Source organism: Tenrec ecaudatus, chromosome 1 (assembly GCF_050624435.1).
Source record: "Tenrec ecaudatus isolate mTenEca1 chromosome 1, mTenEca1.hap1, whole genome shotgun sequence".
In the NCBI taxonomy this organism is placed as follows: domain Eukaryota; kingdom Metazoa; phylum Chordata; class Mammalia; order Afrosoricida; family Tenrecidae; genus Tenrec; species Tenrec ecaudatus.
Window position 1 is genome coordinate 107,324,035 of NC_134530.1, and position 16,333 is coordinate 107,340,367.

At 34.5% G+C, this 16,333-nt stretch overlaps 1 protein-coding gene across 5 annotated transcripts in view; it reads right to left on the bottom strand.

The window, feature by feature from the left end:
• The window catches only part of USP33 (ubiquitin specific peptidase 33), a 66,101-nt gene that overhangs the window by 11,639 nt on the left and 38,129 nt on the right, over window positions 1-16,333 (bottom strand). For 3 of the 5 annotated variants that reach the window (XM_075557386.1, XM_075557376.1, XM_075557396.1), the window contains exons 9-19: window positions 15,796-15,874; window positions 13,491-13,908; window positions 12,532-12,672; window positions 9,883-9,998; window positions 8,528-8,700; window positions 8,333-8,427; window positions 7,199-7,232; window positions 4,897-4,942; window positions 4,170-4,350; window positions 2,188-2,314; window positions 961-1,130 (exon numbers count right to left, since the gene is read on the bottom strand). In XM_075557386.1, coding sequence (XP_075413501.1) covers window positions 961-1,130; window positions 2,188-2,314; window positions 4,170-4,350; window positions 4,897-4,942; window positions 7,199-7,232; window positions 8,333-8,427; window positions 8,528-8,700; window positions 9,883-9,998; window positions 12,532-12,672; window positions 13,491-13,908; window positions 15,796-15,874 — 1,580 coding nt within the window. The remainder of the gene's footprint in view (window positions 1-960; window positions 1,131-2,187; window positions 2,315-4,169; window positions 4,351-4,896; window positions 4,943-7,198; window positions 7,233-8,332; window positions 8,428-8,527; window positions 8,701-9,882; window positions 9,999-12,531; window positions 12,673-13,490; window positions 13,909-15,795; window positions 15,875-16,333) is intronic. The other 2 variants (XM_075557389.1, XM_075557382.1) reach the window with 2 other exon arrangements.

A 16,333-nucleotide genomic window follows, 5' to 3' on the forward strand; every position in this document is an offset into this window, starting at 1 on the left:
CAGATCATGGGAAATGTTCAAATACTTTTTGTAATAGATCCATGCGTGCATGAACTGAACCTCCAGAAGCAATATTTCTTGACTTACTGTCATACAAGTAACTTTTTAAAAACAAGCACAGAACTGTCATAAAGGGTTTATGGGATTCCGTCTTATACAGGAATTTGCCTTACCCTGTGAAGTTTGGTCCTCCAGGTAATTTGTGTCAGACATTACTATTTATAGCTGAGATTAATACAGCCAAACACAGAAGTATGCTTTTATATATTTATTTGCTGAATGTGAAGTATGTTGTCTTGCAAAATCCCAACTAAATTTCCTTTCTTAGGAAAAGAACCAACTATTCATTTACACCAAAAATGTAAGAACCATATGAATACCTGATAGGCCAGTGGTTCTCAGTCTTCCTCAGGCCACAACCCTTTCATACCGTTCCTCATGTGGTGACCCCACAACCATAAAATGATTTTCGTTGCTACTTCATAACTGTAATTTTGTTACTGTTTTGAAATTGGGCAATCCCTGTGAAAGGGTTGTACAACCCCTAAGGGGGTCACGACCCACAGGTTGAAAAACCGCTGTGATAAGCAAAAACAGGCACTGGAATAACCTTCAGTTGAGGAAAATGGTGTATAATAACATAACTTAGTAAATTATAGCTGGAGGTATACCCATCTCATGAAATTGGAGCTTTCAAAACAGAAATAGTCTTTTGTAACCTCGGAAATTAGTATAGTTTGGAACAGATACTCAATGCATACACTTAATTAATAGGCTACAGAGGAGGAAGAAGGAAAAAGCCAACATTTGAACCCATATGGAATTAAATGAATGAAACTGACCTGCAGAAAAAGTAAATGGAAAAATGGGAACCATCAAGAAAACTCTTGACTCTTTACTCATATGCACATTATTTAACAACAAACCCTTACAACTACTTTCCATTACATAATTTCTTACCTCCATGAATACACAGAAAGTCGTTGTTTGAAATAGGACCAGGTTCAGCAAAAGTTTTAAATTTATTTAGCCATTGTCGAGAAATATAAAACTGAAGGAGGCTAGGTTCCATTATGTTCAACAAATTTGCTATCCTTCGCCTCTCTTTGTGTGCCTCTTCACTGCTCTTCCTGTTGGGAGAAATGATTCATTAAACAGACATTTTACTGGATTGAGAACAATAAATGAATTTTCCCTCCTTTTTAGACTTAACATACACATTGATACTTTGTCCATATTGTGTCTTGGGGAAAATTCAGGAGAAGTAAATGTTTTTATCTCCACCAATAATATCATACACCCCTAGGGAGTAATATAATGTTTTAACTACTAATAACAACATAACTTGTGGTTCACATACACACATGAATATGACATAGGCACACAACTAGTTTGTTGATACAATCAAGCTAAATAGTTCATCAGTTTTACTGCTTCAGTAGCCAATACTTTTTTTAAAGAAGATTCTCTGAAAAGTATCTAAGATCGTAGAATATGTAAATTCTTCATTTATTAGCTATTTTAGAGAATATTTGATATTATTATCAATATCCTAATCCTTTCTTTTATTCAAACCAATCTGCCTACAATAAAATAAACAACCTTTCCCTTCGACTAAATACTATAACATTTTCTTTTTTAAAGTTTTATTAGCACATAATTTACATATCATACAATTCAGTAGTTTGATCATATTAAGTTGCACAATCAATTTTAGAACATTTTCTTTTTCCTTGCACCCATGTTAGTTCCCCATGACTTAACGCTTTTTTTTCTTTTATTCTTTTTTTTTTAAACAATTTATTGGGGCTCATACAACTCTTATCACAGTTCATACAAATACATACATCAATTATATAAAGCACATCTGTACAGTCTTTGCCCTAATCATTTTTTTCTCCTCTTTTCTTTTTTTACATTTTATTAGGGACTCATACAACTCTTACCACAATCCATACATATACATACATCAATTGTATAAAGCAGACTTAACACTTTTTTTAAAAAAGATCATTCTGCTTATGATCTTGTGCTTTATTTTCTTCACATAATAAAATTCAAGTAAAACAATGCCTAACATTAATTCAGCACTCTATTTTGACAATGAGAAATCACTAATAACCTAAAATAAGATATTCTTTCATACTTATTTTTAAAATAGCCTGCTTATGAGAGTTACTTCTTTACCTGTAGAAAAGAACATAAGCTTCTGCATTTTGTACAGTGGATTCTGGTACTTCCGTGACACTTTGATCATCAAATTCATACCAGAGATGATTTAGATTGTTTCGACAATAGGCTATGTAGTGTCCACCTGAGTTACAGAGAGGAGAACAAAGGATCATAACACAAAATTAGCAGTGCCTTGCATAGTGCCTGAGGTCACAGCACCTAGAGTCGTGAAAAGCTGGGGGTGAGTGGCTATCTAAAGTACAACTACTGCTCTTTCTCATCCACAAGAGGAAAAAAAAATGATGAAAAAAGAAAGACACATGGAAACAGTCCAATAAAGTCATGGGCAACATAAACATCAGTTTCCACCACAGAGACCAAAAGAAGTAGATGTTGTCTGGCTACCACTACCAACTGCTCTTAAGAGGGACCACAGTAGAAGGCTGTGGACAAAATAGGAGAAAAATGGAACAAAATTCAACATCTTAAAAAAGACCAGGCTTGCGGTCAAATAGAGTCTGGACTGGAGGGATGCCTGCGGCTTTGGCCCTTCGGCACTCATTAAGTCTGAACTGGATTCACTCTCACAGCACTTACTCCGAAATAAACCAAGTTCCAAAGGGTTAGGGACAAAGGAGAAACAAAACACAGGGACAAAGTGGGATAAGTCAAAGTACATTGCGGGGATGGCAGTGAAAGATGACAGAATGTACACGGATTGTTGAATGTACACCTTTGCTTGATTCACAATAAAAAGTTTAATAACTGGGGGGAAGGTGACAGAGAAAGGGAGAACTGATTGCAATGATTGACATTACACACACACACACATCACCCCCAGGGTAACAACAGAAACTTGGGTGAAGGGAGACAGTGGGCCATGTAAAATATGAAAATAATCATTTATAACTTATCAAGTGTTCGTGAGAGTGTAAGCGTTGGGGAAAGAAGAAAAAATGAGCTCTGATCCTAAGGGTTCGAGTAGAAAGAAAATGTTTTGAAAAGGATGATGGTGACATGTGTAAAATATCCTCGACAGAATGGATCTATTGATTGTTATTAAATGATTTATTAAAAATTTGAAAAGAACTGTTGAACTTGAAAAAAAAAGATTAATTTTAGGACCCTAACTCATTAAACTTTGTAAATAACTTTTTAAAAAAAAGGTTAGTAACATGTAAAAGTGATCCTGTTCAAGTCTTTATTATATAGCTTTCAACAAAATAGAATTTGCAAGATTACAAAGGTATAATAAAAAGTATCCAATTCTGTGGTAGTTTTATAATTGTCAATTTGAGAGAATTATGGGTGAAGGGGTGGAGTCTAGTCTATCAATCAGATCATAGCCAATGAGGCCTCTGTGTGGGCATGGCCTTCTCCTGAGGATTCTGGAATCCAGTACTTCCTCCTGGGAGGCGGAGACACCTCTCTCTCTTTGCTCACTCCCTAGGAGACATTGCAGCTGACAAGACACATGGAACTATGCTAGTGGCCTAAGTTGGTGAAGCCACATGGACCTACCCTGATGCAACAAGACCTCTCAAGCCGGAGAGGCATGCAGAGACCCCTGCCAGCGCTGAGATGCTTCCAATGCCACTGGATCCAAAGACTTTCTACCCACTGGCCTCTGATCTTCTACATTCGGCGTCACTTCATGTGTTTCATGAGTCTGAAGAGGACTTTATAGATTGGTATCGGACATATGTGTTAATATCGGACTTATGGACTTGATCTGCACTGGGCTGGGATGTTTTCTCAATGCTCAATTGCTCTTGTATATAAACCTCTCCCTTATACACATGAGTGTCTCCATGAATTTGTTTCTCTAGTCTACCCAGACTAACACAAATATCTTAAAATTTAATAACTGGTAGTTTAATATATTGTTAAAGTTTTTCTTTTGGTTAATTATATTTAAACATCTAAATTATCAACTGAGGTTTTACTTTTTTAAAAAACAAAAACCAATCTAAGAAGCAGGTAGAGACTGTACTTACTACTAGCGGTTCCATGATGGCAAATGACTGACAGAAGATCATATGTCACAATCTGACCTGGGCTATCCTTAGCAAGAAATGGCTGTAGATCCAAACCTTCTAATGGAAATGAAACATGGGTACTGATTTTGGTGGAAAACATCAGTTCATGTCTGAATCTTTTAAGGTGAATGCATAAAATCTAAAAGAGAAAAAAAAATTCCTGAATTGCTGTATTTTATTAACAAAAAAATACAAAATTATTCTTAGTGGTGAAATTCAGTAAATTCTTCATGAGTTTTATTCTACAAAAATGAAATTATAAAACTGTAAAAAATCATCTTTAATAATATGCATTAGATAAAGAAGTCTATTAAACATTTATGGTGAGTTAAATGTCAATGTTAAAACTTTATTCTATAATTATGACTAATCCGAATTCTAGAGATATTAAAATATGCAAATGATGAAATGCAGTACTCTCTTAAGTTCATGTGCACTTGTTTTTCTAATTTTATACTTTAAACCTGCAAGATTTAGGTTTGATTAAACTGTTCTAGTTTTACTACAAAGGGTACTTAATAGTATACAACTCAATTTTTAAAAAATGAATAATCTTAAAGTATACATAGTAACTGATCAATAGAAACATCTCATTCTTCAATTATGATGTTTTGCTACATTATATTACAATAATGCTTTATGTTCTTAACACATAAAATGAATTGAGTTATAATAAATCCCATACCTCAGGAAACTTTTGTACTTTACAGAACTTTACTCCATTTCTCAACCTAACGTGGGGGAAATGGAAAACCAAAGTAAATAAACCTATCTTCTACATAAATCTAACAAAAGTTTTAGTATACTTAGATTTACAGCAACATCTATTTAAGAAAAAGAGACAATGGGAGTCTACAAATTTTCACTACTGAATTATATGCTACACATTTTAAAATACAAGTGTTCTAATAATCATAATGTTGGGGTCCCCACGTTATTAGACATCAAAAGACCCAGAACAAACAATCACATCAATGCAAACAATGGGGGTAGGTGGGGAGAAATAGGACGGAGTGGAGACCCAAAGCCCATCTGTAGACAATTGGACATCCCCTCACAGAAGGATCACAATGAAGGGACCATCAGCCAGGGTGCAGTGTCCCATCAATGAAACATACAACATTCCTCTAGTTCTTTAATGCTTCCTCCCCCCACTATCATGACCCCAGTTCAACCTTACAAATCCAACTAAACCAGAGCATGTACACTGGTACAGATAAGAGCTCACATCACAACACAAGGAATCCAGAACAGATAAACCCCACAGGACCAACAATGAGAGTAGCAATACCATGAGGGTAGGAGGAAGGTAGGGGGAGAAGGGGAAAACTGATCATATGTTCAACGTAAAAATACCCCCCAAAAAAGGGGGATGAACAACAGAAAAGTGGGTGAAGGGAAATAGTGGTCAGTGTAAGATATGAAAATAATAATTTTAAATTATCAAGGGTTCATGAGGGACGGAGGGTGGGCGAGAGAAGGGAAAAAATAGCTGATACCAAGCACTCAATAGAAAGAAAATGTTTTGAAAATGATGACAGCAACATTATGTACAAATATGCTTGACATAGTGGACAAATGTACGGATTGTTATAAGAGCTGTAAAGCTCCCAACAAAATGATTAAACAAATAAAAATGTTGGGATTCCTCATTAAGAATAATTTATTCAAGGAAGCAAGGTAAAGCAAAATGCCAACTTAATAGAATTCTTTCATTCAGGCGAACATATTAAAACTCTTATTTTCAAATGTGAAAACAAACAGTTTAAGATAAATAAATACTATTAATAAAGTTAATATACATGTCATTGGTCACTACTTTGGATTTAGGGGTGAATGCAAAATGTGTTCCATTGTTCACTCTATCTTATCCTAATCTGTTTCTCTTAATAAGCTCCTAATGCAGACCAACCCTGCCCCCTCCTGACCCCATCCCCTTAGGTTGTCAGCTAAGACTTCAAAGACAAACTGGAAGTAAATATTTTTTCAATTCAGAGAATACTGGCTCGAAGTAGTTTTTTCTAGGATAGACAGCTTTTCATCTTCTGTCAACATACAGTTTAATAAGATTCCTTTTTGTCCAACAACTGCAGATCGATGTTTCCTTGAGTTACTGCCAACCACCAGGCGTTTGCAGTACTACAAACCACAAGACTCCAACCCCACTGCCATCTAACCACTGCTTCCAACTTACACGGACCTCATGTCATTACTTTCCTATTTTAGAGACCCAGGAAACTGTTCTAGTTCAGGCTATGACAAAAATAGTTTGCTTATTGCACAACGCTCTTTATTGTATAGTATGTGGATGAATTGTATGTGAATTATATGTCACATATAATTTAATGAATTATATGGTATGTGAATTATATGTCAATAAAACTTAATTTTTTAAAACAGTTTGCTTAATTAAGTCACCAATTTTCTTCCTGATTTACCAACCAGAGAACCTTAATAGTAAGAAATTATCATAAGACAGACATAAGGAGCTAAATCTTAATTGTCTTTTTATTCTGCCACTTAACCTTTAAGGTTGGTAAAAATCTTTTGGGATTATAGGAAACTTGAAACAATGGATTGTTACAGTGACTTCAACTTCCTGAGTCTAACCTTTAAAAATGGTAATACAGAAGAAAATATTACCTATATATGATTTAACCTACATAATAAAATATGCCATTATCCTAGTACATCTTTTGTAACATCTGCAAAATGTTCTGTGCAAAATCACCTACTTCATTCAAGCTACAAAATAAGCATTTAAAGATCTTACACAGAACTATTAAACTTTTTCAATTTTTACCTCAAACTTGTTTCATAGAACAACTAATCTTTCTTTTATCACTGAGGCAAAGTATTCTGGCCTATATTTCTCAAAACTACAATGGCAAATTAATTCCACATGTCCAATGAAAACAACCATTTAAAATTAAGACATCATTTAAAATGCAAAATATGCTATCAAAATCATTGGTAGTGTAACTTACTTTTTGCATTTTTCACAACTGTACATATTGTCACCTGCAAATGGAATAAACCTAGTCATTATTCTCAAATTAAAAGCAATTAATCTACCCTGGTTCTGCAATTCCTTGACTTTGCCACATGCTGACATCATATATAATAAAACAAGGCTCATTATTTTAATGTTTTAGTCTCTGCTCATGAGCCAGGTCATGATGTTCATTTTGCATAAAATTCAGTCCATTCACCTTTCTCTCAAACTTGCAGGCTTACCTCAAATAACCACCTTCCCATTTATTCATTTAGCAAAATTACTGTTTTGTTACATGCCAAACTCTTTGCAAGATGTTGAAGACTCAAAAAATAGAAACAGATCTTAAATGATATGGAAGAGCTCACAATTATACTAGTTTAGAGATGTAATTGAGTCCTCATGTTGATTGCCATGTCCCTTCCTTGAATCCTCAAAACTTTAACATATTGTCTTGTACTATGGGAATATATACTCTTTCAGGATATATACAGGCAGTTTCTGGGTCATGAGCAAGTCTGTCCCAGTGTCGTCAAGAAAAGGCTCAAAACATTTTCAATAATTTAAAAGCAGCACATGATGCAAACGAAGGTGATAATGATGAAGAATAGTAGGGGTTGGTTCATTCATTTCAAAATAAGCAAAAAAATTACATAGCATTAAAGCAGCACTTTACAGATGGTTCCCTACAGCCCATCCAATCATCAAATCTCATCACACATCAGCCCCCTCTCACCTCTTCTAAGCCTCCCATTCCAAGGCTTTCACCTGTAATGTTTCAAATTCACGTTTCAAATACAATTCACTGAAACTGTAAAAATTCCAGTTATTCCTATTTTTGCCTCACTGGCCAAGATAGAACTTGCTCAAAGCCCTGCATTAAAAAGTAAGTAAGTAGGAGTTTTCCCTAGTCAGACATTTGTAACCAAGGAAATTTCCTGTTTGCCCTTTTAATATTAATAATACCATGGTAGACATTGGCAGTGTGCCAATATTGGGAAGTACTTATTTAAGATTGTAAGCCACCTAGTAACTCCACTTCTATGAAGACATTGTATGTTTAGTACCACTACTTTAGATGTATCCACAACAATTTAACCAAGATAAAAACTTTTATGTGTCTTACCTTTCAGCTCATCTCTGGCAAAGAAGGCAGCAAGACAATCTTGCAAGGTGACTATTGGACCCCAAAACCAGCTAGGGACACAGGAGACAACAAACCTGGAATATCAATGACAGAAAGGAAACAAGGCAGTGTTCTGCCCGCGCAGCAGAAGTAGCAGTTTTAACACGCAATAAACACAGAGGAAAACATATGTACCTTTTCACATATTCCATGAAAAAAGCAATCCACCCTTGTGGAGCGTAAGCTTCGCCACATGAGCCTGCTTTGACTACAGATGCCGCGTGGCTTGAAGAATGCAGCTTAGCAAGGTCCTCCTTGCCAGGGATTGGCAAGGAGAGATCTTGAAAGGTCTCCAGGGTTACTGACACCTAAAATGGTTTCGGGTTTTAAAATCAGGATGGAAACAGTCTAGCACAAACATTTATGAGGATCGATTTTAAGACTGCTGAGACCAAAGCAAGCTAGGCAACAAACAATACAATTTCTTTTACAACACAAAAGCAAAAGGCATTTGCTCAGTACAGGTTCTCTTCTCAATGCTCTGAACACACTAACTCTAATATTCACGTGAAAACTAAGCTAGTAGCACCCTGTACAATCAAGGACCCTGTGGCACAAAGACATGTTCCAAATCAGCTACTGCAGCTTGACGTTGACAAGCTCTTAGAGCTGCAGTACTGGTCCTTCAAAACAGGCCTTTTGTGACTTTCAAAACGTGTTGGAAAGAGAAAAAGGGAAGGAAAACCTGGCATCTAATTTTTAATTAACTGAAAATATTGCTGAAAATTTTAAATATTTCATACCAAAATATATGATTTCATAATCATCCTACAAAAGGGTCACAAGATTTGACCTAAAATGGTAACATCATGATTAGAATTTTAGAGAGGATGACTCTTATTTTTTTGAGAGGCTACATTATATTACAGATTATTACTATCACTAGTGGCAAAAATCCTTGTATACAATATGGATTTAAATAATATGGCTACAAGGCTAGTTTGCATAAAGCAAAACTGTTCTGTTAAGACCAACTCAAAGAAACCAATAAATAGACATTATCTATCAATGCATCACTCTTTATTATATGAGACATGAGACCCAATTTGAATATGAGAAAATATTTACGAGCCCCGGTGTATCACACACGAGTCACATTGATAACCTAGTGCTTGTGAACAAAAACAGTTTCCCAGTGAAATAGCACAAAAATTTTATCAGCCTTGAAGAAAATGCATGTGTTATAAATTCTTGTTGCTAAGCAACTTCGGCTTATAAGTGATTAGGTAACGGAAGACCTGAGTTGCTGTTTCCTGCTAATGCAGGTCTCTCCAATGAGGGGTCAAGATCAGTCTTTCTAACCAGATGCTGTTGACATGTCCAAAAGAAATTCTCCTAGATTTAATTTATACTGACATACATCAACTTATGGTCACCAGTACTAAAGAGAAGGAATTAAAACATTAACATTTTAAATGCAATTTTGCTAGATTTCTTCAAAAGAGAATTTGATGGAAATTTTCCATGGATCGTAATTTCCTCATACTCACCCTGTCACAAGTCAAACACTGCACTGAACTAATAATTGTTCCATCAAATATGTCTGATATAACACTTCTGTATTTTTTGTGGTGTTTTTTTCGCTTTGGAGATGATGCCGATGGAGCTAGGATTTAAAGTACACATCATCAGGGGAGGATCAGAATCATCTTTGCCCTTAAGAACAAAAACAAGGACCAGGATGCCTTTCCCATTACTAAACATTGTACTGGAAGTTTTAAACAGCACAGTTAGTAAAAGACAAAGAAATAAAAAGCTTCCAAATTGAAAATGAAATAAAACTCTGTGCAAATGATGCAATTTCATATGTAGATAATTTAAAAGCGTGCATAAGAGAGCTCTAATTGAATTCTGAAAGTTGCGGGGCCCATGATCAACAGTTGTGCCCCTATACATGTGTAATAAGTAAATCAAAAAGGAAATTACGGGAACAATTTCAATTATCACACCATCTGAAGGAAAAAATACCTGGGAATAAACTTATCCTAGGAATTAAGGGATTTAACACACTGAAAATTTTAAAACATTTGTTGAGATAAATTAATGAACACCTGATAGAAAGATATCTCACGTTCATCAACAGCAATGAAATAAGTCAAAACCTAAAAAAAAGTCAAAACCTACTGCTATAGAATCGCAGAAATAGTAATTAAACAGGAATATCAATATATGAAGCTACTGCTTCTGAACGATTCTCCATCTACATCTATACACATCTGAAGGCACAGTTTCCATCTCTCTACTCTTTAACCCTTTCCCGAAGAAGTCTGCCGATTTGCACCATGTCAAATGGGGAGTTTTAGCAACCTCAGGGACTCAAATTACAGTTCTTTTCAATGTTCTGTGAGTTTAGAGAAGAAAAAGAAGGCTGACCGGGCAAGATCAAGGCAATATGGTAATAAAATACTCAAATTCTCCCTGGCCTTTTTTCTACCAGTGCAGTTTTCCATTTTCTTAAAATCTCATCATAAACCCCTGAGATTATTCTATGTCCTTTGAGAATACCTATCAACAGTTAAAATAACCTTCTGAGCTGACCTATCATACATTTTCTAGCCCAGAAGATCCCTCCAGAAGGTTCTGTTTTAATTAGACCTTTTTGGTTTCTGAAGGCACCCAAAAGAGACCAAGACAAGATATTACTGAGAGAATTTGTCCATCAGTACCCAATGATCATAAAGACTTGTTCAAACACTTTGTTTGAAACAAACCCATGCATGTATAGGGTCTGAAAGAGTCCAAATCAACAGCAGGTTTGGTTGTGGTGTTTATGTCTAAGACATCTTCAAAAGTTCATGGGAGAAAAATAGAGTGAAAACATCATAGAATTTTTTCACAAACTCTTTGAAACATCCTCATAAACTAGAACCTAGTAATACATCTCTTACCCTCATATAATTAAGGCATCAGTATTACCAATAACAATCTATAGGTTAAATGTAAACCCTATCAAAATTCCAAGGATTTTTTTCAAAAATGGAAAACACTAGTGCTCAGATTCATGTGGAATTACAAGGACCCTGATTGGTTCAAACAATCTTCCACAAGAGAAACAGCATTCGAAGCGCTCACACTTCCTGGTTTCAAAGCCTTCATAAAGCTACAGCGATCCAAACGGGGGGAGAGGGTGCGAGCGCGGCGTTGGCATGAGAGCGCATGGTACAGACCAGAGCACCAGAACTGAAAGTCCAGAAATAAACCATACGTATTGTCACCTCCTTCAGAACAGGAACACCAAGCCCATTCAATACAGAAAAACTGTTTCTTCAATAATAAATTGCACTGGGACAACAGAGTCCTCAGGCAAAAGGAGTTGGACCACTACCTCTCATGTGACCAAAAACAATTAAAATTTGAGTAGCCTAAACACAAGAACTATAATTATGAAGCTCACAGAAGAAAAAAAATACAGGTAAATCTTCAAGATCTTATATTTGAAGAGCATGTTAATGCAAGGTAAGGACTGTGTTCTGTGTTACTAAACCACTTATATAGAAACATTTGGAATTGGAACCCAAAGTATAGTGTAAACTTTCACCCAAAACACATTAAAAATAAATAAATATTACAAACACAAAGCTGACATGTAACCTAAGAACTCATTACTAGGAATTTACACTACACAGATAAAAACTTAGGTTCACATAAAAGTCTGTACATGCGCATTGCAGGAGCATTATTCCTAACCCCCAAAATCTGAAAGGAATTCCATTATCTTTCCATAAAGAAACAGAACTAAGTGTGGCTGAGCACATTGCCCAGTAAAAGGAATGCATTATTCAGTCAATAAACATTGTGACTAAATCTCAGTAGCATTATACTAAGTGAAAGATGCGAGCTTTCTTAAATGACATTCTGAAAAAGGTCAAATAACATTATCATGGCTTCGGCAGAGTATAAGGGAACTCTTTGGGATACTGGAATTGTTCAATACCATAGTAGTGGTAGCAGTACAACTATCTATACATGTGTTAATACATTAATAATACCACACACACACACAATTGTACTATTTGTAAATTAAAGAGTTCCACACATGGCAAATGTTCAAATAATGGTTGTATAAAAATATTATCAACTCAGTATTTAAAGGAAAAGATAAAATTTTATGATTAACATTTGAGTAGTTGAGCCTTTACCTTTTTTGTGTGTGGGTGCCAATCCTGGCCATAAATTGCCAGATTTTGGAGGGCTTGCTGATAGACGTGGATTAGCACCTTCATTTGATGGACACACCTGTGGTGCAGATAAGTCATTCAAATGGACATCGGTGATATACTCTGTAATATTTAAAATTGGCATAAAAGTTTGTTAAAATTCTCCTACCGCATGTCAAAAACATTAATTATTTACAGATATATTTGAAATATTTAACACAATTCATATTAACAAATATCAGATGAACTAATGGATGCAGTATTTCTAAGCAAAATAAATATTTTTTCAGGTAGAAATTCATTTTACTTTTTTATTAAATCATTTTATTGGGGGCTCATATAACTATTACCACACTCATGTATACATACATCAATTCATATTTATATGCATTACTACTGTAGGGGGCATTCAAGAAGTGAGACAAACTGTCATAATCAAAATTTAACATTAAGATATAAAAAATGATATTGGGATAGTTTTACATTTTAAAACCATGTAGAAGGTTATCATCCCACACTAATAATTAACAGTATGTTAGCAGCCAAACTCAAGAAATTTGGCTCAACTATAAATTATTTTAATCTTACTCTGATAAAGGAGAAATACCCCTTTGTCAGAAAGGCTCTTTTTTCAGAATTAAATTATAACATCAACTGAGAAAATATAATCTCCTCAATATCTTGATACATTTTATTGCTTCCTACTACATAATACATAGCATTATCAATGCAAAGGACCTACACAACATTTCATAAGGAATTTTTGTAGACATTGTACAAATATTATTCACAGAAGCAGTATTTATCTCGACTATGACTAAACACAGAGTGTGACTTTAATGCAATCTAGGTCAAGAGGTAGCAACATTGCTTCCTGTAAAAAAACCAAAGTGCCTACAAATAACACTATCATTGTCATGATCAAATTATTAAATTGTCACCTGAAGCTCTGCTGTGTATTTGTACTTTGACAGGTTCTTGGTTATTCAAGTTGACAGTTTCAGAAACAGTGTCTCTACCTTTATCTAATTCTCCTTCAGAATTCATTTTATTAATCTTATTGCACATCTTCTCTTTTTGCCAATCTTTTGATATTTCTGAATTGTTCTCATCTTCTTGAATTAACATTGTTGTTTCATTGTTATCTTCAGAAAAACCCTTAGAGCCATTTTCATTTTCTGCTTTATCACTACTGCCGCAAGATTCACAGGACTGGAAATCTACATCTGACTGGCTCTTGTCTTCATCCATACTCTCTTCAGTGCTTATAGTTTGAGTGTCTTCCTCTACTTCCATGACCTGCTCTTTTAATTCTTCATGAAGCAGATCCATTAAACACTGAAGGAATTCTTGAGCATCCTAATGTATCAGCAATATAGATAGTACTATGTTATTAAGAACATGTATACATAGAACTTAAAGGAAAATATAACAAAGTGAGGTTATCAGCTGATTTATAAATGCATAGCATTAACCTTGAATACAGGTTTGCAAAACGTAAGGCACTAGCAAGAATGAAAAGTAAATTTAAGAAAATTATATCAATGAAACAAAGATACTAATAAACCAAAGGTAACCTGGATGTCAGCTACAAACCATAAAAACAAAAAAAGCGCCATGAAAAAAATAAGAATTTCCCTTATAAGATGAAGAGATGTGCTAAATTCAAATACGTTATAAGTTTAGCTTAAAATTTTATCAAATCTTTAATCCAAATATTAAAATTAAAATATTTTGTCAACAAATTTCAAAGAAAAATTATTGATCTACCTAGAATGTTTATTCAAAATATTAATTCCTATGCCTTAACTTACATCTACTAACTCATAATCTGTAGATGAATTTGCATCTGACAAAATGATTTCAGGATATATGATTAATTTAGAAAAGAAAGAAAATATATCGCAGGCCAATGATTATTATTATTGAAAGTTATTAGATACTGCACTGATAATTAAAACTGACATGGAGTATGAATTGGAAAAAAAAAGGCAAGTCAATGAAATATATTAGAAAGCCCATAAATAGACCCTATTACATATTAAAGTATAAATAAACAAATAAATGTCAAAGTGAGACAAATAATTTTTAAAGGACTGGCACAATTTCTTAGTTATTTGTGAATAAATTCAATTTTAATTATAATACTGAAATAAATGCCAGATATCTTGAAGAACTTTATAAAAACAAAATATATAAAGTATAAGCAAAAATTTATCTGATCTTCAAATATGTGTTTTAAGCTAAAAGGACTAGACATATATTAAAATATTTACTCACGACAAAATTTTAAATTTTAAAAATATTTAATACTAAGAGTAGAAAAATTATAAGCAACAAATGAAAAGCAATTATTAACCTTAGTAATTAAAAACAGAAAATGCTCCTAGAATCACTGGGTAAATGAAATAAAGTACCATATATACTTTGAGTTTTCAGAACATTTTTTTTTAATCATTTTATCAGGGACTCATACAACTCTTATCACAATCCATAGATACATCAATTGTGTCAAGCATATTTGTACATTTGTTGCCATTATCATTCTCAAAACATTTGCTTTCTACTTGAGCCCTTGATATCAGCTCATTTTCCCCCTCCCTCCTGTTTCCATGAACCCTTGATACTTTATAAATTATTATTTTGTCATACCTTACACTGTCTGATGTCACCCTTCATCCCCTTTTCTATTGTCCATATCCCAGGGAGGAAGTTATATGTAGATCCTTGTAATCGGTTCCCCCTTTCTACTCCACCTTCCCTCCACCCTCCCGGTATCGCCACTCTCACCATTGGTCCTGAAGAGATCATTTGTCGTGGATTCCCTGGGCTTCCCGTTCGATTTGTAAGGTAGAATTGGATCAGGATAGTGGGGGGAGGAGGGGTTGGGAGGAAGCATTTAAGAACTGGAGGAACATTGTATGTTTCATCGTTGCTACGCTGCACCCTGACTAGCTCATCTCCTCCCCACGGCCCTTCTATAAGGGGGTGTCCAGTTGCCTACAGATGGGCTATGGGTCTCCACTCTGCACTCATCCTCATTTACAGTGATATGATTTTTGTTCCTTGATGCCAGATACGTGATCCCTTCGACACATTTTTTTAATGCAGTATTTGTGGTAAAAGTAGGTGCCTTGGCTGATATTTGGGTCAGCTTATAATTGAGTATATATGGTAATTAAAAGACTATAAATAATATTAAGTCATAGCAAAATTTTGATTGAAAAATCAACATAAAAGACTTACCTGCTGGGAATATCCCCGAAATGTTGGATTTACAGTTTTAATTCCTTGAAATAGATTAGTAGGCATCACAGATCCTGGCCTAAGTAAATATAATTTAAGAGATAAATTCTGTGATTTTTAATTTTTACTTTTGAAATAACCAAAATTTCAAAGTATTAAATAAATTGGAAAGTTATTATATATCTAAAGATCATTCAAAAACACCCAAAAGTCCTTTTCATGGGTTCATCAGACCATTTCATCACTGATAAAAAAGCAAAACCAAAAAACCACCTTGCCATCTGCAACACATTGCAACCTCATGGGTTAAGCAGTGGAACTGTTCCCGCAGGTTTTCTTTACAGATGCATGATGTTGTCTACTCGTCCAATTACGGTGACATGCTCAAAATAGAACTTCACAAGTCCACTAATAATCCACTTCTTTTCTTTTTTTATATTCCACTTCTTTTCAACGCTATATTTGATCAGAGATTAAAATGTGTCCCCTCAAAATACATCAATTTGACTGGGCCCTGATTTTTTGTGGTTTATTAGTC